Source organism: Mus pahari, chromosome 1, assembly GCF_900095145.1.
Source record: "Mus pahari chromosome 1, PAHARI_EIJ_v1.1, whole genome shotgun sequence".
NCBI lineage: Eukaryota > Metazoa > Chordata > Mammalia > Rodentia > Muridae > Mus > Mus pahari.
The window spans coordinates 17,910,903-17,933,576 of record NC_034590.1 but is presented as its reverse complement, the minus strand read 5'-3'; the positions used below and the strand labels follow the sequence as shown (position 1 = coordinate 17,933,576).

The window sequence follows — 22,674 nt, the reverse complement described above, 5'->3', positions numbered from 1 at the left end:
GGAGGAGGAGGAGGAGGAGGAGGAGGAGGAGGAAAAGAAAAGTTCAGGGATGAGAAATAGGAGAATCTAAGGGAGAAAAACCACCTCAGCGTGTGGCAGAAACAGAAGCCCACCCAGGCAGATTCAGAGTAAGGGACATGGGGATCTAAGAGCCAGGGCCCTTCCTGTGTGGCCGAGTGGAACTGCTGTCCTCTCCTCTGCACACTCTCACTGACTGTCACCACCTCAGGTTTGTCCTTCGTGCCACTGCAGACCTGGTCCAAGGTCCTGGCTGTCTCAGGTGTCCTCACCATGGCCCTGGCTCTCCTGGGCTGTGTGGGTGCTCTAAAGGAACTGCGCTGTCTCCTGGGCCTGGTGAGTGGCATCCCCCCACCCCCGTTCCAGGCCAGGCCCTGGGAGGCCGGAGGGGCTGAGCTCCCTCTGCACTCTGTCCTCAGTATTTTGGAATGCTGCTGCTCCTGTTTGCCACACAGATTACCCTGGGCATCCTCATTTCCACTCAGCGGGTCCGGGTGAGTTTACTAACATCATTACCCCAGGCTTGGAGGTTGAGGGTCTGGGGCGGGGAGAGAGAAAGGCAGGTGGGCACTGCTATCAACCAGGAAGTTGGGCCCGCAGAACAACACACAGAGAAAGACACATGGACACAGAGGTACAGAGGCATGTGGTGAGTGAAAGGGAAAGATGATGTAGTGTTGCTTGTGCTCAATCCCCACAGGCTGAGGTGGAGAATCATATTAGCATAACAGACCAAGGAGGTTTCATCGACTCAATAAAAAGGGGGGGGGGTCATGTGTGATGGCACACCCCTTTAATTCCAAGGAAGAGGCAGGCAGATTTCTGTGAGGCCAGATTGGCCCATACAATAAATTCCAGGACAGGTGAGGTTACATGGAGAGAGAGGGGATGGTAGAGACAGTCACGAACTGACTTCCACTTGGTAGCATTTATTCAGCTGGCTGAGTGTTTGTTGGTTCGATCCCCAACACTTGGTACCTGTAATCTCAACACTCAAGACAGAGATGGGAGGGTCGGGATTACCAGGCCAAATGTAAGCTACAGAAAATTAATTTTAAATTTATTTTTAAATAATAATTTAAAAAAAAAAAGAAGATGCAATGGAGACCCAAAGACCCTTAGAAACACTTCTGAGATTCTGAGGAAGAGAGTCACTAACAATCCTTCAGGAAGAAACCTAAGAGTGGCAAAGTTATGGTCCTGGGGCAAACGCCATGGGAGGTGGCTGGGGCGGCCAGGGTGACTGAGCCCAGCCTCATCTACATGCTCTCAGCTGGAGCGAAGGGTGCAGGAATTGGTGTTGCGGACGATCCAGAGCTACCGCACGAATCCGGATGAGACAGCGGCAGAGGAGAGTTGGGACTATGCACAGTTCCAGGTGGGTGAGCTCCTGTCTCCTGTCCCAGTCTCCTGGTGTCTCAATTACTACTCCTTAGGCTCTGGGCTCTAATGCCTCAGCTTCGCCTTGCCTGCGTGTGGGCTGCAGGTCAACTACTCCCACGGGGCTGCGGGTCAACTATTCCCTCATCCCCACGCTTGCCAAACTGCTTGAGCACCCCCAAATGGCAGCATTTCTGCCCTCATGTAACTAAGTTCACAGATCCTAGACCCTGGGCTTGCTCCACCCCAGTCCCCAAATTTTTATTTTAGGGACTCCCGCCCCTAGACACATATAGTCCCGCTCCCTATCTACGTATCCCGAGACAACCACACCGTCCAAAATCTCAGGCTCACACTAAGCCATGTTCTTAGTCCCTCGACCCCACCATACCTCCAACCCATTTACACACCCATCATCGCAGGCCTGGCTGCACACCTACACCCGTGACAACGGGGCCCCTGACTCTGTCCCCTTCCCCATCAGCTGCGCTGCTGCGGCTGGCAATCTCCGCGGGACTGGAACAAGGCCCAGATGCTGAAAGCGAACGACTCTGAGGAGCCCTTCGTGCCCTGCTCCTGCTACAACTCCTCGGCGACTAATGACTCCACCGGCTATGATAAGCTCTTTTACTCCCAGCTAAGCCGGGTGGGGCCGCGGGCGAAGCTGAGGCGGACTGATGACATATGTGCACTTCCCGCAAAAGCCCACATCTACCGTGAGGTGGGACTAGCGGTAGCGGGTAGCTCTGGGCCTGGGGCAGGGAGGGCACAGGAGAAGACCACGTCTGGTGGGAGGGACGTTTAAGGGGTGGGATCTTAAAAGAGTGGGCAGGGTTTGGAGGGTGCGGCTATAATCAGAGGCGTGGTTTCAGGACGAAGGGTAGGAAAACAAAACAAAAAACAGAAGGGGCAGGAATCTGGGAAGTGAGTGTGGCCACACTGGCTTCAGGAGTCCAGAGCAGAAAGATGGGCGGTACCTTGAGAGGGTTCAGAGGACAACTGATGTGGTCCAGACCTACGCGTGGCGTGGCGTCAGGAGGCAGGCCTTGGGAGGGTAAGGCCAGGAGAAATGATCGAGACCGAAAGGACAGTCCCTTATAAGTAGGCGTGACCTACTCAGGGGCATAGTATGCCAGCAGATCCTGAGCTGGACTGGGCTACTAGAAAGGTAGTTACGGAAGGGGCGGAGCCCTCTGAGGGTGAGAGGCGTGGTCTAAATAAGGGCGGCACCTGGAACGCTGGCCCAGGACAAGGCGTGGATAAGAGGTGGATGGATATCTAGGCATTGGGTACCTAAAAAGGGATCCAAGGGGCCCCTTGGCTTAAGGGTGAGTTGCAGAAGCCACGCCGTCTTTACACGTCTTCTGCATCCCCAGGGCTGCGCGCAGAGCCTCCAGAAGTGGCTGCACAACAATATCATCTCCATAGTGGGAATCTGTCTGGGAGTCGGTCTTCTTGAGGTGACTTGACCCCGTCCCCATGAGCGATTTGTCTATTGTAGATGTTTTCCCATTACCGAGGTAACGCGCATACTTAGCGGAGGCGTTATTTATCAAGCAATAGCATGAGGTGGGGCGGAGGCCTGGCTTCTCTAAACTCTGATTGGCTGTACGCGCAGTGCTGCCTCCTCCCCTCTCCCGCAGGTGAGCGGGATGGCGCTGTGTCTGCAGCTACAGCGTCGAGCTCTCGCCAGAGAGCCCGCGCTGCGGCTGTCAGGAACCGAGGGTTCGAACCCTACCCCAGGGCTGAACGCTGAAGGCAGCGGCGGGCGCTGGGGCGGGCTAAGCAGCGATAGCGGACGCAGCAGCACCCCGTGGGGCAGCTGGGGCATGGCCGGTGCCTGCCCCACATGGGGGGACAAGGCTCCACAAGGCAAGCTACCCATGGCGCTGGGGCCCTGGCCCTTGTGGGATGCAGAGGAGGAGCCACCTGAGACCGAGAGTGCAGGTGCTGAGGAGGTCGAGGCACCTATGGAGGCTGCTGCGGAGCCTCCAGAATAAAGGACCCTAGGCTTGCCTTGAGCTTTCTTTTTGTTTTTTGTTTTTTTGTTTTTTTTCTTTTCTTTTTTTTTTCTGTTTTCTTTCTCTCTTTTTTTTTTTCTTTGCCTTGAGCTTTCTTTTGCAGACTCCTGCTAAGCTTTCGCTCTCAATGCTGCCAATCACTCACAGATCTTCTGCATGCCCCATCTTTTGCCTCTCCCTTTGAGTACCACCCTTTCTCCAACCCTGAAGCATCTCTTTTTTTTCCCAGCTCGGCTTCATGACGCTCTCAATATTCCTGTGTAGAAATCTGGATCACATCTATGACCGGCTGGCCCGGTACCGCTAGGCCCCAGCCCACCCGTCGGCACCCACGCACCTCCATGCAGTCAGGAAATGTTTCCTTCCTGGTTGGTCACAGGCTTGGAGCCCAGTGCCTCGGGCCTCATTCCCTGGGGACCCAGCTGTCTGCCCTATCGACAGCCTTCACTTCCCCCACATGGCCAGGGACTTTCGTGCCCAGCTTCCTTCCCTTCCCTGCTCCCTCCTCCCCACACCATCTGTCTGCCACCTCCCACATGACACCTCAAATAAATCCCCTTCGATTTTTTTTTTTTTTGGTAAAAATAACTTTATTCTCCTTCAAACATAAACCATCACTCTTGGGGAAAGGAAGGTGGCAGGGTGGTCCAAGGCTCACTTAAATGGGGTGGGGGGAGATAAGCAGTCCCACCTCACAGCCTAGCTGAGATAAGATTACATCCCTAACACTGTGTATAAATATCTCCTTATATTAAAAAAAAATATTTTTTCAGGTTCCACTTCACCCTACCCCAAGCTGGGAAAACATTATCTTCAGTTTGTGACATCACAGATCTCAGAGAAAGGGTGTGGGGGAGAGGCAGATATGAGACACGTGGGAAGCAGGAAGGTTACAAGGCAGTGAGTAAGACGCCCCACATAGCCCAGCACCTCTTTCCAGAAGAGCAAGGAGGGGCCCTGTAGAACCGAGGCCAGTGCTGTACCCGTGAGCATGCACTCCTGTCCCCAATCCCTGATGCTCAAGAGTGGTGTGTCCTGTCAAATGTTCTCTGTGAGGTCCTCGAGTTGGGGATCTAAACTCAAACCCTGCTCACTCAGCTCAAAAGCCAGGCTTCGGGTACCTTTCTAAGAGGAGCCAGCCCCCGTGGCTCATGCTTCTGACATTAGGCCTTTTTTAAAATCATGGGCCCCTCTCCAGATCTCTCTTACAGGGAGAGCAAAAGGGCCCCTCCCAGGAAGGGGGTGTTGTGAAAAACACCAGCGGCGGCAGGGCGAGGCTCCATCAGTCCCTGACCAGGCGGTAGATGTGGTACTGGGCTCCGCGTTCACTGGTGGAGACTTCAAAGACGTAGGCAGTACACAGCAGCAGTTCCTGAGTGTCCCTGTTTGTCACAACCTGCCAGAACAGGCTTACACTGTAGGGTGGGGATGGGGGCAGGGGATGGGGTACAGGACATGGGATTGCCCTGCCCAACCTAGTTATCAAGAAAGAGAAACCTGCCACGCTATATATCCCAAGAAGAAAGGATGTCCTGCGGCTCAGGTCCTTGGGCAATGAGGTTACCCCTAAGCTGAGAGATGGTAGGAAGGGGCCCCCCATCATATCACATTCCCGAGAAAAGGGGTCCCCACCATGCCACAGGCAGAGGATCAGCAGATCATATTAGCACAACCCCCAAATCAAAGGAACTCGCTTCTTGTCTGGACTTCTCAGGTAAGCCAGATGCTCAGAAGCTGAGGTGTCTCAGCTGCCCTAGAGAAGTTGGGCTCTCCACATAGGACGGCTCGGTCCTGTCCTCCCACCCCCATCATGCCCCAGGAGCTGAGGGTCCACCCGCCCCAGCGTATCACCTGCAGGATGGTGAAGTTCTCCAGGACACTGTTCATCATGTAGCGTTCAGGCAGTTGACGGAGCTTGTGCAGGAAATTAACCAGGTACTCACACATGGGAGAGCGCAGCAGACGGTACACAAAGCGCCCATCCTCCAGCTGGGCCCGCTCCGTCTGGGAGTGGGAAACACAGTAGCTGAGAGGCCACGGCCACGCTAGGACTGAAGCTTCACCCTTAGCCTCTGAGAGGCCACTGTCAACTCCCTTGGCCAGAGTCCCCAGCACCTCAACTTAGAGACCAGAGACCCTAGGCCTCTGAACCTGCAAACAGGGTGCCCTCCTTCTCTGTTATGGTCTGAAACCCCGGTGACCTCCAAACACCCTCAATAGCATCTCCACGCTGAGCTTGAGGCCTCACAGGCCCTGAAGTATAACAACATACCTACTGCCTAATGACACAACGCGTACCATACCCTCAAGAGTCTGTCATCCTGCAGAATTCATCTCTACACCTTTCAACCCTTGAAATAAGCCCGAGTTGTGACTTTTAGTGACTTGTTTATGTTTGGTTTGAGACAGGGTCTCATGTAGCCCAGGCTAGCCTGGAACTCCTTATGTAGCTAAGGATAGACTTGAAACTCTAGATTCTTGGTTTACATGGTGCAGGGTAAGCACTCTACAAAATGAACTACATCCTCAGCCTTTGAAATCTTGAATTAATTCCTAGTGCATATACTAACTGCCAGAGAAGCGGGGATAGCCCTGCCACACACACACACACACACACACACACACACCCCGCATGCCGTGACTGCTTACTCGCCATGCATGCAGTACCCGACCCCTGGGCCTTACCTCCACCTTCTCTACCACTTGCTTGCCAAAGGAGCAGACCTTGGAGGAGCAGGTGAGTGTCATGAGCTCCCGGCTCTCATACTGGCTGCTCACTCCATAGAAGCCACCGCCACCTCCGCTGCTCCATGCCTCCTCGGCACTGGGGCCCCAGTTCAGGTCCGCCTGAGAGGAGATGGAGGGGCACCGATGAGCTGGTGGGAACCCAGCAAATGCTGACCCGGATCCTGGCTCTGAGCTGCACACACTTGCCCGTGTCCACGCCCTGCCTCAGCTTCCAAAGTCCCCAGATCAGCATGAGCTGTCCCCAGAGTAGTCCCGACTCTCATTCTCTAGGAGCCATAGAACCCAACTGTTTGCCTGAAGCCCCTGGCTCTCCAGAGTTCAGCTCTAGGCAGGCGTAACAGTGCCAGCTTATAATGTTGGCACTTGAGAGGCCGATACAGGAGGGTTGTGAGTTTGAGACCAGCATGGTCACATACAGTGGGAGCCTGGGTCTCAAAATGAGAAGGAAAGAAAAAAGAAAAAAAGAGGGGAGACGGGGTTGGAAGTTTTAAGACTTAAGAAAATGGAGGGGGGGACAGGCGGTGGTGGCGCACGCCTTTAATCCCTGCACTTGGGAAGCAGAGGCAGGAGGATTTCTGAGTTCGAGGTAGGCCTGGTCTACAGAGTGAATTCCAGGACAGCCAAGGCTACACAGAGAAACCCTGTCTTGGAAAAAAAAAAAAAAGAAAAAAAGAAAAAAAGAAAGAAGGAAAGAAAGAAAGAAAGAAAGAAAGAAAGAAAGAAAGAAAGAAAGAAAGAAAGAAAGAAAGAAAATGGAGGGAGAAAAAAATGAATGTTAGCTCTGCCAAGGGCCTAGTTACTAGCAGGCATGTTACCCCTAGCAACTGGTTACAGTTTCATATCCTCCCTCAGCCCTCCCCTGACTGGCTGTGAAATCAAGTGGTGACTCCCCACGAGCAGTAAGGCCCACCTCCTCCCTAGAGCACTGTCTGTCAATCAGGAACACACTCTTGCTCATCCAAAGGCCAGGTGGACAGAGCTGGGCAAGTCCCACAAAGCCTGTGGCCTTGAGACTGCCTGTTCCCTGTCCTGACTTAACTGCAGCTCTTTGGCCAGGACCCCACCTACCACCCCACCACAAGCATTTCAATACAGGGCAAATCCCTATGCCTGTGGCCATGGCTCACCACTGCAACCCCGGCACCCAGGAGGCTAAAGCCAGAGAGACCGGCCTGGGCTACACTGTGAAGGGGAATTGGCCTGACAGTGGAAGGCCATCTGTGCTGGTGCTCAGCCTTAATCCCAGCACTTGGAGGTAGAGGAAGGCAGGTCTCTGGAAGTCTCTGGAGTTCAAGGCCAGCCTGGGCTACAGAGCGAGTTCCAGGACAGAAAGGAAGGCCTCAGCAGCTGCCCCCAACAGCTGTAATAGCGGTTTCCAAGCCATCTCAGGCCTTCAACCCAGAAAGCTTGGGGATTTTGTTGTATTATTTTTTTTTTTGTCTTTTTTCAAGATTTATTTACTTTCAGTTTATATGCATGGGTGTTCTGCCTGCATTGTGCAATAGACATGTGAAGTATTCTCAGAGGGCAGAAGAGTTCTCTGGACAGAGTAAGACACTTGTGAGCTGCCATGTATGTGGTCCTGGGTCCTCTGGAAGAGCAGCTCTTAACCACAGAACCAGTTCTCCAGTCCCTTTATTTTGTTAAGTAGGGAGAGCTGTCCTTGAACTCTGGATTCTCCTGCCTCAGACTCCTGAGCATTGGGATGGCAGGCGTGCCCCATAATAGAAGATTCGGGAAGCTTTATAACCAGACACCCAGGGAGACCAAGCTGACTGAAATCCCTTCCGTGGCGACTTCCTTTGGAGGACCATCCCCTCCCCCACCCTGAGATCATCAGTGCCAGTCACGCAACTGGACACCAAACCAGATGGGCCTGAGAAAGAGCGAAGGCGCTCTCAGCCACAGCTGGTTACAGATGATCCTCCACGTCCCCGAGATCTGCACTCAGCTCCTTCCGTCACAGAGCAGCAGGTCCTCACAAGCAGCGGCAGGCCTCCTACATGCTCTCCCACATAGCTGTTCGTTTCCCAAGGGTAGCTCAGGCAGACCCGAGACCCTCCTTAGACCTGGCAGAGAGGGTCATTTCTCAGGAGCGCTCACCCAGAACTTGACTAGGAAGAAGGCGTGTGGTGGCCCTCGGTCATACAGCTCCCGGAGGCCGCCCTTCTTCTCGGGGAACTTGTCGTAGATCTGCCGCACGTCCACACTCTCCAGGGGCGGTGCTCCGGGGCTAGGACACTGCTGACTGATGTGGACAAACAGATGCCTCTGGAACTGCGGAGACAGCACAGGGTGAGGGGCTGCGGGCTGGATCTAGGCCCTCGCCCAGCACGCCCACCGGCCAGCATGCGGCCACGCCTTGGGCCACAGCCAGCAAGCTGTCCCTACCATCCCAACCTGCTCAGATCTCATCCTCGGCAAATCTCTGGTCTAGCGTATCCAACATTTTTTTCATCTCTCATACAGCTCTAGAGTTGACCCGGTACCCAGAATCCTCCCTCTGTAACCTGACCAGCCCCCACCATATTTTATCATTAACTTCCTTGAAAGTTTCATTTCTGAGCCTGGAATTTACAATGCTGCACAGAGCAAACTCCTACATGACCGTCAAAGCCCAATGCATACATGTCCTTTCAGGAAAACTTCACTAGTTCCCCAGGGAGACCATCCTCTGTATACACAAGAACTAGACGGGCTGGTGGTATGGTGATACTGGTCTTGGTCCTGGAGCGAAAAGACCACTAAAACCTCCCTGAACTTGCAGAATTCAGTCTACTACAAAGAACAGAAGCATAAAAAATAACTTACAGATAACGAAAATGTCAGGAATAATTTATACCGTGGGAAAAAAATCCTTACAAGTATAGAAAAAGGTGGGGGCTGGAGAGATGGCTCAGTGATTAAGAGCTCTTCTAGAGGTCCTGAGTTCAATTCCTAACAACCACATGGTGGCTCACAACCATCCGTAATGGGGTTCAATGCCTTCTTCTGGTGTGTCTGAAGAGAGCAGTAATGTACTTGCGTAGATGAAATAAATAAACACATCTTAATTAATTAATTAATTAAGAAGATGGTACATGGTATTTTCTAGCAGGCGGACTGGTAAAGTCTTGTGAGAAAATTGAGCCCATATAAGCCAGAATCACTCACAGTCAGACCCAGGGAAGGAACTTAGACTGTGGCAAAGGAGGCAGAGAGGCTTTGAAGCAGGAGAGACAAAAGACACAGCAGGGACAGGGTTCAGATGGCGCAGTTTGTGAGCAGCAGAGGGGGCTTCAGCTTCCGCTCTGAGTGAGCTGGGAGGGCGTTCTTCATCTTTGCTGGGGGTGTTTGGTTTGAGCGCAGCTTGGTTTGGTTTTTAGTTTTGTTTTGTGTAAGTTTGTTGGGGGGTGTGGGGGGTTCTGTTGGGGGAGTTTCTGGTTGAGGTTTGTTTTTCTTTCTGGTTTGTTTTTATTGTTGCTGTCCTGCTTGCTTATTTGCTGTTGTACACTAGGGTCGCACTCTGCAGATCAGCTGGCTTGGAATTCAGTTTCACCTTCCTCTACCTCCCTGGTGCTGGGACTAATGGAAGACACGCACCGCCACGCTCTTCTTTCTGGTTTTTGAGACAGGCTAACTTTCTGTAGCTAGCTTTGAATTTACTATTACAGTGCAATTGGTTCGTTTTGTTGTTGCTTTTTGAGACGGGTTTTCTCTATGTAGTCCCTGGCTATCCTCAAACTCTCAGAGATCCTCTTGCCTCTGCCTTCCAAGTGCCGAGATTAAAGGCATGCACCACCATGCCCAGCTTGTTGTTGTCCAGATAGCGTCTTATGTATTCCTGCTTGGACTCAAAACTCCCAGTGTAAAAGAAGGTAACCATGAACTTCTGATCCTCCTGCCTCCACCCCAGGGTATTGAGATTGTACACCCGCGCCATCACACCCAGTACAACCCAGGGGCTGAACCCCAGAGCTTCATGTATCAGCCGAGCTAAATCCCCAGCCCTCAGACCAACTTCTGAACTGAAAGCAACACTCCTTCAGCCTCCAGGATGCTGGAATCCCAGACTTCCAGAAGTAGTCTCACCAGGATCACCCTTTTTATTAACCTTGACACCTGAGCAATGGCATTAGTTTGGCCGCAGAGACACCAAATGCAGGGATCTACATTTCTCAGGCCTGCAGTTAGCTGTGAGAACATAACTAAGACCTGGCCCCTGCGATGTGAACAGACCCATGAGCTGCCTCATTCAAGGCAGGCCCATAACACCTAGGCACCTAGACAATCCTACCCTCTCTCGTCCCCCATCTGCTGACCAGATGCAGAGAACCCAGAAGATTTTATAACCCTAGAAAATGGTAGACCCAAAATGGTAGACCCACAAAATGGAAAGAGCCAGGTCCTGAAGCACTGGGATCAAACACCTGCTCAGCAGACCCGCTGCCGAAAACACCTGCTCAGTACACCTGCTGAAAACACCTGCTCGGTATACCTGCTGAAAACACCTGCTAGGGACACCTGCCGAAAACACCTGCTCGGTACACCTGCTGAAAACACCTGCTCTGTACACCTGCTGAAAACACCTGCTAGGTACACCTGCTGAAAACACCTGCTCAGTACACCTGCTGAAAACACCTGCTCAGTACACCTGCTGAAAACACCTGCTCAGCCGACCCGCTGAAAACTCACATGAAAAGCAGGGCACCACAGGGCATGCTTGTCATCCCAGCTCTCACAAAGGTGAAAAACCACTTAAGAGTTCAAGGCTAGCCTGAGCTACAGAGACCTGAGAAACAATATATTAATTAAATAGGAAAAACAATTAGAACTACGGATCTTTCCCAGGTCCCTCGTGTGTTACTGCAAAGCCTGCCAAAGAGCAGGACTTTGATGTTAGAGGAATGAATGAGCTGTTCGGTTCCCAGGACACCGATAAAAGCAGGCATGCATGGTACCATGTGCCTGTGATTTCAGTGCTGCTGAGGACCAGACAGGCTCACAGGACTCGGTAAACTCAAGTTCAGTGAGAGACCGTCTCAAAAAACTAGGTAGACACAGACTAAATTGACTGGTGGACTCCGGTCCTGTGAGGACCAGAGGGTGATGTGTGTGGGGAGGGTACTTTGCCACTGCAGGTGGGAACGCAGGAGCTCTGAACTCTCTCCCTTCTCTCTTTGCACCCCCACCATCACCCATCATCTGCCCCAGGTTTCACTCACCGTGTCAACTGCATCTGGAGGTTCCACAAACGCTGAGAACTCTACCAGCTGCAGGCGGGCAGTGCCCAGGGCCCGAGCCTGCCAGGCTGGGGGAGACGGCTCGGGTGGGGGCAGGGGTGAGAGGGCTGGGGGCGGCTCATACCCTTGAAAGAGAAGAAGGAAAAACTACTCAAAATGATGGGCTAGGCTGGCACCGTTTTCTCTCGACCACCTTCTCTTTGAGCTATAAGGGCCAGGGATGGAACGGCAGTGACCTGCCCGGCACACAGGAAACCTGGACTCTTTCCCCAACAGCACATCCACTGGACATGGGGACTCACACCATCCTAGCACTTGGGAGGTGGAGACAGGAGCATGAGTTCAAGGTCATCTACATACTCAACTAGGAAGCACGTTCTCACCTGGGATACATGGCACTGTCTCAGAAAAGAAAAAGAAGGTCGGGGAGGACACGGAGAGACGGTTGGTTCAGCTGTTAGAGCAGAGGGTGATCTTGAGAAGACCTAGACACACACCAATCTGTAACTCCAGGTCCGGGGCGTCTAACGCACTCTCCTCTGGCCTCCAGGGCCAGGCACACTCAGCACACTTACATATATATGCAAGCAAAACACTCATACATATAAAATAAATAAATCTTTAAAAGAAAAAAAAAATTACATTTCCTCCAGGCTACCATAGAGCTAAAGGTGGCCCTAAGACAATTCTTGCCAAGGTGCCGGAAAGACCCCCTACCTGAAAGGAATTAAAAAGGCAAAACTTTGGCAGATGAAAGCTTTTGCCCATGACCAAGTCCCATCTGCAATGGGCCCACCAGTTACAGCAGCCATGCTGATACAATGAGGCAGAGGCCAAGAGGCAAGGTTTGCGATGGCTAAGCAGGCGAGCCCATCTCTAGACCCTGCTTCAGCTGGACCCATTAAAGCCATTCCTTACTTCTCTGAGTACGATTTTGGATATTCTGCTATTTGCAGCCAGACATTATTTATAATCGATGAGTTATAAACACGGAGGGTGATGGCTTGCGTGAGCTGTCTCTCAGAGTGCTATCTGGGTAGGTCTAGGCGGTAGGGCCTTGCCAGAGGGAATATGCCACCACACTATGCCCAGTTACTCTCAGCTTCAAGCTTACAGTTCAGGATGTGAGCCCTCAGACTGGGTGCCTCTAAGCCCTGGATGCAGAGGCGAGTGAGAATCTCTGAGTTCTAGCTCAGCCCAGTCTACAGAGTGAGTTCCAAGTCAGCAAGGATTACACAGAGAAACTCAGTCTCCAGAAACAGAAAACAAAACAAACAAATAAACAAAACCAGAAAGGAAGGGAGGAGGGAGGCGGAGGGAGGGAGGGAGAGAGGGAGGAAGGAAGGAAGAAAGGAAGAAAGAAAGAGATGTGCCCCTTCAGCTTCCTGCTCTGGCGACTACGCCTCCACTCAGCTATCATGGGTAAAATGGAAGCCTCTGGAATCCCAAATAAACTCTTCTACAATTTGCCTTCGGCATGGTGTTAGTATGTCACAGCAAGGATAAGTAATCAAACTGAGCATGTTAGGAATCATTTCACCAATCCATGTGGGGATTCCACAGTCACACTGTGTAGACTTCTGCGCTGCTGGCAGAGCCCACAAAGACAGGAAGCTGACACAGAGGAAAGCAGATGAAAGTAATGTTGACACTGAGCTGCTGGATCCAGCCGTGCCTGAAGCCACCTTCCCTCTCCTCCCTTTACTTCGGCTACTTTTGATTTGGGTTTTGACAACTCGGTTGTGCCCAGCTGGCAAAAAGGTGAAGGAATTCCTGCTGGCGTCAGGAACAGAGTGAGAGGGGAGACAACGAGGGTTTAAGGGGTAGCATCTCTCACCTGGTAGGTCAGAGGCTGGGGGCGTCAGTGACACGGAGAACGGTGCCTGTGAGAAGGGCTTCACACTGCAAGACAAAGGGAATCCTGAGAGTGCAGTGGAGCGATGCTGGCTGAGCCAGCCAGGACTGACCCTTGCCCACGAAAAGCCAGGCTCCCCCACCAGGACATTCCATGCAAGACGATGTGGTGGCTGCAATGACGGTTGCTCTTGTGTCTCACAAGACAGAGGTTGATGCGGACCAAGGGTGCCATAAAGCCTGAACTCCAACCCCAGTTAGTCCCAGCCATGAGGATGGGAATTTTTGTTGTTTTGGCAACACTAGAATCAAACCCAGTGCTTCAAGTCTGTGAAGCATGGGCTCCACAAAGCAACATCTGCCTTCTGTGGATTCTAGGCAGGTGCTCTATCACTGTGCCACACCCCAGACCTCAACTGAGAGACTAGGCAGGAGCTCCACTGAGCCAAACTACCAGTTTCTGCATTTTGCTGCAGGATCTCGCTGGGTAGCCCAGGCTGGCTCAAGACCCTCCTGCATGAGCCTCTTGGGTGCTAAAATGACAGGAACTAGTCACTACGCCTGCTCAATGTGATGATAATGTCCCACCTCAGTGCTGGCCTAAAGAGGCCATCAGCCACTTTGCCACTTAGCATGAGTTGGGTGGACAGGCCAGAGGAACTTTTTATATAAATTTAATTCTTTTTTTTTTTTTTTTTTTTTAAACAGAGCCTCAAAATGGAGCCCCTGGGCTACCTGCAACTAACAAAGACCCACCCTGCCTCTGCCTCCCAAGAGCTGGGACTAAAGGTGTATGCCACCATGCCCAGCTGTAAACTCTAATTTAACTGGCTACTCACAAATAATAATTGTAGACTCACACTCCAGAGGCCTAGAGGTAGCTCAGGAGATAATGGTCAGGAGACTAAGAAGCCAGAGGTGAAGGGTGACAGACGGGACAGCAGAAAGACTAGGCCCAGGGTCTCCTCCCAGCGCTCAAATTTGTACTTGAGTGGATTTCCCACAGTGCCATGATCTCTTGTCATCTGACCATCGCTCCAGTGTCTGCTCCTCAGAAAGGCCCACCTGGCCTTCTTAAACAGAGCCCTTAGTGGGTACAGTGGCACACAGTCAACAGCACAGAACCTCTGTGATGTTGGGGGGGGGACTGAGGCAGGAGGAGCTAATGGGGCTGTAGAGCTGAGAGCCTGTCTCAGATAAATTAGAAGAAAAGGAAAAGGCTGGCGAGATGGCTCAGCGGGTAAGAGCACTGACTGCTCTTCCAAAGGTCCTGAGTTCAAATCCCAGCAACCACATGGTGGCTCACAACCACCCACAATGGGATCTGGCGCCCTCTTCTGGTGTATCTGAAGACAGCTATAGTGTACTTACATATAATAAATAAATAAATCTTTAAAAAAGAAAAAAGAAAAGGAAAAAGTAAACACTTGACTAGCACACTACGTGCAGACATATTTAAACTTTACACATACATGGGTCAGGAAGATTACAGCCTTTTACTTTGTTCCTTAATAAGAGCACACACCAGACACTTGGTGGGTATTCAGTAAATATCTGGCGTCCCCGCTGCTTACGTACGACAGGCCTCCGGTCACAGGAGAGGCTCATCTATGGTGCTCATCTGCCTAGAATACTGCCGGTCCCAGCCTCACCCTTCACCTGGCTAAACCCAGTCAATCTCAGAGAAAACCCCAAAACTTTCTCCCAAGCCATTAAACCCACAGCAGTTCCCCACAACGTTGCACACACCTCCATTCTGTATTTCTGAAGGGGACGGGTTTGGGTTTAGTCAGCACTGGCCTCCCCCCATTTGCCTATGGGCTCGCCAGCGCACACCTGCAGCCCCCTCAGTCTCTGGGGGATTTGTTCCGATCTTTCTTGAGTCTCTGATGAGTAGATCCCACAACAGTGCTTCTTCTCTCAAGATACACACTCCCATGTTGCCCTCAAGCATCCTGGCTGGACCTAGGGCCCAGAGACACCCTAGGTGGTCGGAAATGAGCCTTTAAGGCATGGTAAGGGCATCCATAGCCCCTCCCAAGAGGTTCTTGATCTACATCTGCCCTCCATGACCCTCTGAGACCCACTCATTCTTCCCAGAAGCCTCTAGGTCTATTCTTGTCTTTCCATAAGCCTCTTGGGAATCCTTCATCTGTCCTGAGCCTAGGGTATTAAACCTCCCTTGTCAAAACCCTTAAGAGGATTCCCCCTATCTCCCCACGGAGCCTAAAAACTTCCTCCCCTTTATACTCTGAGCCCTTCTTGTCCCTTCCAACACCATCTATATCCTTAGCTATCTTCTCACAAAACCATATGGCTTCCTTTGTCTTTTGCAGGAGCGTCTATTTTTTTATTATTATTTATTTATTTAATGTACATGAGTACACCGTAGCAGTCTTCAGACACACCAGAAGAGGGCATCAGATCCCATTAGAGATGGTTGTGAGCCACCATGTGGTTGCTGGGAACCGAACTCAGGACCTCTGGAAGAGCAGTCAGTGCTCTTAACCGCTGAGCCATCTCTCCAGCCCCCTTGCAGGAGCCTCTAGTTCTGCAACCACCTTCCCATGATTCCCTGGGTCCCCAACATCCCTCCCAAGTGATCCTTTGGGGGCCCATTCATCCCTTCCAAGAGTACCTGGCCAAACAACTGCCTTCCCATGATGCTCTGGACCCACATGCCCTTCTAGTAGCCTCCGGGCCTTACATCTTCCTTCCCATGAGTCTCTGCGACTGATGTTCACACTTAGGAGCCATTATTCCCATGTACATAGCACACCTTTTCAGAGATGAGGTAAAGGGGGCCCTAAGCATAGAAGGCGTCAAGCCCACCTAGGCCCTAAACAGCCAAGCGCAGTGCTAGACTTCAAAGCTACATGGTATGGTTCCAGAATCTATGTTCAAAATTAATATAGATGGGAGGGAAGAGGGAAGTCCGGGGGACACAGAGTACTCACTCTGGAACATTCCATGGTGGCCCAGAGCTCCCTGACCAGAACTGGAAAAGCTCAGTGGCCTAGAGAGGAGACACGGATGAGGGTCAGAGAACCCCTGTGGCCATTACAGCCCCACCCTTCCATCCCAGATCTCCACAGCCCTCAACCCAAGCCACCTGAGGGCCAGAAGGACCCAGCTTAGCCTGGAGGGAAGGGGCGGAGATGAGCTGTGCCGAAGACATGGTGGCCATTGTCTGGAAGGCCTTGTCCTTGGAGACTTGGTCCTGAGGAAAGGTTGAGATCCAGGTTAGTGGGGAGTTCTAATTAAGACAGCCGGGGTGGGGATGATGTCGGGCTTGGGTAAGAGATGAAGACATGGGGAGCCGTGATACAGGGTCAGGGAGGGGTCAGCTCCCCACCCAGACCTTCTGTGTCTGCTGGCCTCCTCCGGAAGGGCAGCGTGTAAGGTACAGACATGGGAAGATGGGCAGGGGGACTCAGCACATTCAGAGTCTGACCCAGGGTGGGGGGAGGTGCCAAGGGAAGAAAGAAAACACCTTAGGAACTGCAGGTTCTACTTCAGCTCCCTGAGCACCAGACGACCACCCTGAGGCAGTGAGAAACTGGGGGGGAGGGGGGGCCATGGAACAGGTCACACCTCAGCTTCAGAGAAGAAAGGTTTGCATGTCCACAGTAAGATGCTAACTAAAGGTTCTCTAAGTCAAGAGAAGACTGGATACAGTGTTTCCTGATGCCCAGGCTACAGGAAGGGTGATTTCCAGATGCCCCCAGGGACAGGAAGAGGGTGTTTTTATTCCACACAATACATAGAAAAGACTGAGAAAGGAAAGAAAAGATCAGAACCTAAGGGTTTCAGGCCTACAAAAAAAGGAAGGGGCCATTTCCAAATAAAAGAACAGGAAGTCTCATTCCTGAAGCTAAAAGGAAAGCAATCCCACACACAGGGACAGTGACACGGTTCAGGCTTGAGGGCACAGGGACTCCTGGTAGAGAAAAGCGAGCAGAAGATGATACACTCTCTCACAGGAAAGCGCAGCCAAGGGAGGTGAGGGTGGGGTAGGGGACAACCTGTTTGCTACAGAAGCCACACAACCTCTGCTTGACAAGCGGGCAGGCCGCACCTACAGGCAGGCTGCCTCCCTTGGGGTCTCTGACCCCGCCCCCAGACCTTTCTCTCTGGACCTCAGTCCTCCCATTTCCTTCATTGGTGTGTGTGTGTGTGTGTGTGTGTGTGTGTGTGTGTGTGTGTATTTCACTGACTCTGGGTCTCTGTCTGGCCCCACTCCCCATGTGTGTGTCTTTCTCTCTGGTTGCTGTACCCTTCTCTATCAATCTCTCTCTCTCACCTCCCCATCTGTCTGAGTCTATCTGTCTGTCTGTCTCTGGGTCTGTCCCTCTTACCCCATCCCTCCCTCTAAGCAACCCCACTCAGCCTCCCCAGCCACGCCCGCCCACCTCCCTTTACTCTTACCTTCAGCTTGGACTGAATTTCTCTCGATTTCCTTCGAGCCAAAACCTGGATGTGGCTGGAGACCTGGAGGGATGAGAAGGAGGTCTGAGCAAGTCTGAGCAGGTCTGAGCAGGTCTGGGCAGGTCTGGGCATCCTCTGTCCACCACCCTCCCTTCCCCCTGCGGCCGCACACGCTGCTCTTCCTCAGGTCACACAGTATGAAACCAAAGGCCTCACAGCCTACTGCTGGTCCTCCAGGCCCAGGCCCCTCTTTGTAATAAACCTCGTACAGAAATCAGACCGACCGACAAGGTGGCTCAGCAGTAAGAGCCCTTGGCACCAAGCCTAGTTCCAAAGTTCCATCCCTGAGACCGACGTGGTGGATGGACAGCACCAACTCCTGAATGTTGTCTTCTGATTTCTACATGTATGCTATGGCTCAAGGACACAACACACACACACACACACACACACAAACACCACACACACACCACACAAACACACACACATACCACACACACACACATACACACATACCACACACACACACAAACACCACACACACACCACACAAACACACACACATACCACACACACACATACACACACACACACACCACACACACACATACTACACACAATTTTCTTAAAAAGTACTTAAATTTTTTTGTGGTACATTTTATATATGTGGATTTGGTGCATCATGGTGCACATGCAGAGGTCAGAGGAAAAGTTGTGGGGGCTGGTTCTCCTACCATGGGGGCCCCAGAAACTGAGCTAAGGTAAGCAGACTTAGCAGCAAGCTACCCACCACGCCATTTCAGAGGCACATAATGTAAACATTCTACAGAATTGTCGGGCATCCCCACAACTTAGGGAAAATCCACACAAACCGAGGCCAGAAAGCTGCTGATGGTTCAGTGAGTAAAGCTTGCCCTCCCTGCGTGAGGACTTTAGCTCTTCAGTCCTCGTGAACTAAATCGCAGCGCTAGGGGATACAGATAGGTATAGACTGGCACTTGATGGCCACCCAGTCTAGTCAAATCCGCAAGCTCCGGGCCAGTGAGAGAGCCCGTCTCAAAGAAGTGGGCAGCTGCTGAGATGAAACCGGAGGTCTCCACTGACCTCCACACGCTGGCGCATCCACGTGCATGGAGAGGTACCTCCCACACTTACGTACAAGCTTTTTGTTTCTTTTTTTAACCACGTGAACCACATCAGCCTTGAACCTGATCCAGCCCACGTGAAGATGGCCCTCAGGTAATGCCCAGCCCCAGACCAAAGTCCCAAAGTGTCAGTCCTGAGACCTGCTTTCGAGTTCTCGTCTTCCCCGTCCTCAGCTTGATGTAACGGGCAATGAGTTCGTTCCGACCTGGAGGAGTCAAAACGGAAAACAGTAAGACTCTCAGCAGAACTTCCTGCCAGAGAAGACAGGGATGAGGGATGAGGTCAGCAAGCTAACAATCCCCACCAAACTCCAGCCAAGCCAGGCTGGGGGACACCTCGACCACAGGGACAACAGCTCAGCCCTCAGCCGTGTACTAGCTATGTGGCCATGGACAGATCACTTAGTCTTCTAGTGCCTCAGTTTCCCTCATTTGTGCAGGAAAAAAATGCTAGTGCCTAAGTCATGGGAAGGACACAATCCTTTGTCTTTGTTTTGTATTTTGTTTATTTTCATATTTATTCATTTATTTTTGTTTATTTATTTTTGGCTTTTTGGGACAGGGTCTCTCTATATAGCCCTGGCTGTCCTGGAACTCCCTCTATGTAGACCATGCTGGCCTTGAATTCACAGAGATCCACTCACCTGCCTCGGCCACCAATGTACCCTGCCTTATTTTTATTATTTTGAGACAAGGTCTTTCGTAGGCCAGGCTAGCTAGCATAGAGCCCAGTATGTAGCTGAGAATGGCCTCAAACCCCTTAGGTGTGTGCCACCACCCCCCCAGGCTGAGTTTAGTAGTGGGTTAGTGTGATGTTTCTCACCGGGGTCAGGACGGCCAGCACAGGGAAACTCACCGTACATCTTGCCCTCATCTGACAGGATGATCTTGCGACGGCCACAGGGAGGGTAGATGGCCAGGGCCTCCTGAAAACTCTGCTCAATGTCGGGGCTCCACACACCTTCTGCATCAGGGCTGCCGTCACCTCCAACGCCCTCGCTGCCTCCGGTGCCCTCCTCGCTGCCTTCCTCGCTACCTGTCCAGCCCCCGCCATCATCCAGGGGGGCCCCAGTCCGGGGATCCCCCATCTGGGCCTGCAGAGACAAAGATCAGCAGCTACATATGGTATTGCAAGAACATGGCAGCAGCCCTGACTGAGAGAGGAAGCCCCGCCTGGACCTGAACCCCTGAGTCTTCCCGAGGGGCTTGCATTGGGACTGCGTGGGGTTGAAGTCACCCGAGCCCCTCAGGTGTAGAGCCTGACGCTGTGTTTGGATAACCCATTAAGGGGTTAACCAGAGTCTGGTTAATTGGCAGGAGTGAGACCCTCCTGTCGCACTAAGACAGGACAGGTGCTCAGAGAAGAGAAGCAGCTACTGGAAAAAGCAGAGGCTAAGTCCAAAACCAACATCCAGAGAGAAGGGGACAGAGAGATCCAGGGACAGGAATCCAGATCGACACAGCAAAAGGGGGCATAGTCAGGGCCCAGGCCAGAAAGTAACCACAGAACCAGGAGGGGGCGGGGCTGGGCGCCCATCAAACTTCAGGCCTCGGGACTCAGTCGCCCAGCCATCTGGAGGACAGAACAAAGAGCCCAGGCATCCCCTCCCCCAGTTCCCCACAACCCTTGCTGTGGGCGGGGCCAGCGTGCGAGCAGCTCCACCGGCCCCGCCCCTCCCCCGGGCTCTGTTCCAACCCAAGTTCCCATCGACTTTCCGGAGGCCAAGAACAGGGAAAACTTTCCCCGTACAGTCCGATACCTCCTCCCTGGAGGTTTTATGTCATCCAGAACTTTCCCAGGACCCCAAAGTTCTGAGTCCCATCCCTGCAACTTTGGACTCTTGACCCGGTAGAGAGAGGTTAGGTGAACAAAGATCGCAAGCCCAGCCCAGTGTCGCGGCGACGTCCAGGACCCCCACAGGCCGAAATCCCAACCCAGCCCACCCCCATGTGGCCAGACAAAGAGACAGACGAGCCGGGCAAGACAGACGGACATCTCTAATCTCCTGACCCAGTCCCCAATCCTCGGAAGACCAGTGGCCGAAGGTCCAAGGGGCCCCATGGCTCTCCCTTGGCCACTCCCGCTCCTGCCCTGCTCCGTGAGGGGGCCACATGCCCACAGGGCGGATACTTGCAGGAAGGATGGCCCGGGGGAGCACTCGAACTAACAGAAGACCCGTGGTCGCTCCTTCTCTCCCACGTCCTGTATCCGCAGCCCCCGGCCACCCCGCGCGCTCCCCCAGCCGCAGACCATCCCCCGGCCCCTAACTCCAGAGAAAGTTCCAGCTCCACACTTCGGCTGCGTCCCCCGCGCAAACTCCGGCCCCTGGGCAGAAAAGAGCTCCGGGCAGTTCCCACGCGATCTCAGGAACACGCGCCTCACCTCATCGCGCGGAACTTCCCACCCCAACTCACAAACCCCAAGCAGGATCCTGATTCCCGCCGGCGCCTTCCTACCTCCCGGCCTGGGCAGGGGAGCCGCGGGCGGGCGGGGCGAGACCCGGAGAAAGTTGCCGGGAGCTTTGTTTGGGAAAAGTGGGAGGGACCGGGGGGCGGGACCAGCGGGAGACTTGGAATCTCACGGGGACACTCGTGGCGAGGTGCTTGCTTTAGGAGATGTGAGTCCATCTAAGGACTACTAGGTACGGTTGCTGGGGTGTCTAGGAGAGAAGGTGGTTATGGGGGCCTGGATTCATGACTTTGGAGGAGGAGGCTGGGGTCTGTAACTCTGGGTCTGTAAGAAGAATATTGGGATCTGGACCCTGGATCTGAAGGAGAAGTTACTGGGAGTTGAAGGGAGTAGACTCCCAGATAGAGGAGGAGACATGACCTGGGTCACCCTGTGTGTTTGCTGAGGATGTGGGATTGACAGAAACAAAATAATCTTTACCAAATTTATGTGGGTTTTTTTAAAAGATTTATTTTATTTGTTTTATGTATGTAAGGACACTGTAGCTGTACAGATGGTTGTGAGCCTTCATGTGGTTGTTGGGAATTGAATTTCTAGGACCTCTGCTCACTTCGGTCTTCCCCGCTCCCTCAGTCCCTGCTTGCTCCACCCCAAAGATTTCTTTATTATTACCCATAAGTACACTGTAGCTGACTTCAGACACACCAAAAGAGGGCGTCAGATCTCATTACAGGTGGTTGTGAGCCACCATGTGGTTGCTGGGATTTGAACTCCGGACCTTCGGAAGAGCAGTCAGGTGCTCTTACCCACTGAGCCATCTCACCAGCCCATTTTATGTGTTTTTGTTTTTGTTTTTTTTATTTTACTCTGTTTTAAAACGTTTCCATTTTATCTGTTTTATCTGCATGTATTACCTACAGAGGCCAGAAGGGGGCACTGGGCACTGGATTCCCTGGAACTGGAGTTACAGATGATTGTGGTCAACCATGTGGGTGCTGTAAATCAAATCCAGGTCCTCTGGAAGAGCAGGCAGTGCTCTAAATCACTGAGCCATCCCCAGCCATGTATACTTGTGTATGTATAGAAGTGTGGATGTGGGTGTGCGAAAGTGGAGATGAAGGTCAGAACCCGGAACCTCACAAGAGCGAGGCAGAAGTTCCAGCTCAGAGCTGTATCTGGTCCAACCAGTTTCTGTGTGATAAGTAACATGCTGGGGTGGGTTGGTTTGCTTCTGATGAGAACACAGCTTCCTTGTGACCTGGCCAGAGTGAAGTCTGTTGGGCTGGACCCCCGGCGTTTCTGAAGAGTCACAGAAGCACAGATTCCATAATTGCTTAGGCACTAGTGGCTGCAGGTGGTCCCTGTCCCAGGATAGAGGCAGAGCCTGGGTGCCTGAGGGCAAAGAGTTGGGATCCAGGGTCTTGTTCTCTTAAAACTGAAGGTCTCAG

At 52.4% G+C, this 22,674-nt stretch overlaps 2 protein-coding genes across 6 annotated transcripts in view; one reads left to right on the top strand and one right to left on the bottom strand.

Moving 5' to 3' along the window:
- Window positions 1-3,993, top strand: part of Cd37 (CD37 molecule) — a 5,935-nt gene extending 1,942 nt beyond the window's left edge. For both annotated transcript variants that reach the window (XM_021195574.1, XM_021195565.1), the window contains 6 exons: window positions 230-354; window positions 438-512; window positions 1,292-1,396; window positions 1,883-2,119; window positions 2,775-2,858; window positions 3,649-3,993. In XM_021195574.1, the coding sequence (XP_021051233.1) occupies window positions 230-354; window positions 438-512; window positions 1,292-1,396; window positions 1,883-2,119; window positions 2,775-2,858; window positions 3,649-3,726 (704 nt within the window). In that variant the 3' untranslated portion in view covers window positions 3,727-3,993. The remainder of the gene's footprint in view (window positions 1-229; window positions 355-437; window positions 513-1,291; window positions 1,397-1,882; window positions 2,120-2,774; window positions 2,859-3,648) is intronic.
- Window positions 3,994-3,996: 3 nt separating this feature from the next.
- Tead2 (TEA domain transcription factor 2) lies at window positions 3,997-21,350 on the bottom strand. Of its 4 annotated transcripts, none has more exons than XM_021195536.2 (12): window positions 21,274-21,350; window positions 19,673-19,910; window positions 18,958-19,022; window positions 17,672-17,734; window positions 16,356-16,463; window positions 16,201-16,259; window positions 13,227-13,291; window positions 11,372-11,514; window positions 8,271-8,444; window positions 6,105-6,266; window positions 5,271-5,423; window positions 3,997-4,815 (listed from the first exon to the last, which is right to left on the bottom strand). In XM_021195536.2, the coding sequence occupies exons 2-12, from the start codon at window positions 19,902-19,904 to the stop codon at window positions 4,702-4,704; spliced, it is 1,338 nt and encodes a 445-aa protein (XP_021051195.1). In that variant the 5' UTR covers window positions 19,905-19,910; window positions 21,274-21,350; the 3' UTR covers window positions 3,997-4,701. The 4 variants fall into 4 exon arrangements, with proteins under 4 accessions (XP_021051195.1, XP_021051202.1, XP_029399760.1 ...); XM_021195543.2 differs by having other exon boundaries at window positions 21,232-21,347; XM_029543900.1 differs by lacking the exon at window positions 21,274-21,350 and adding an exon at window positions 21,200-21,256.
- Window positions 21,351-22,674: the final 1,324 nt, after the last annotated feature.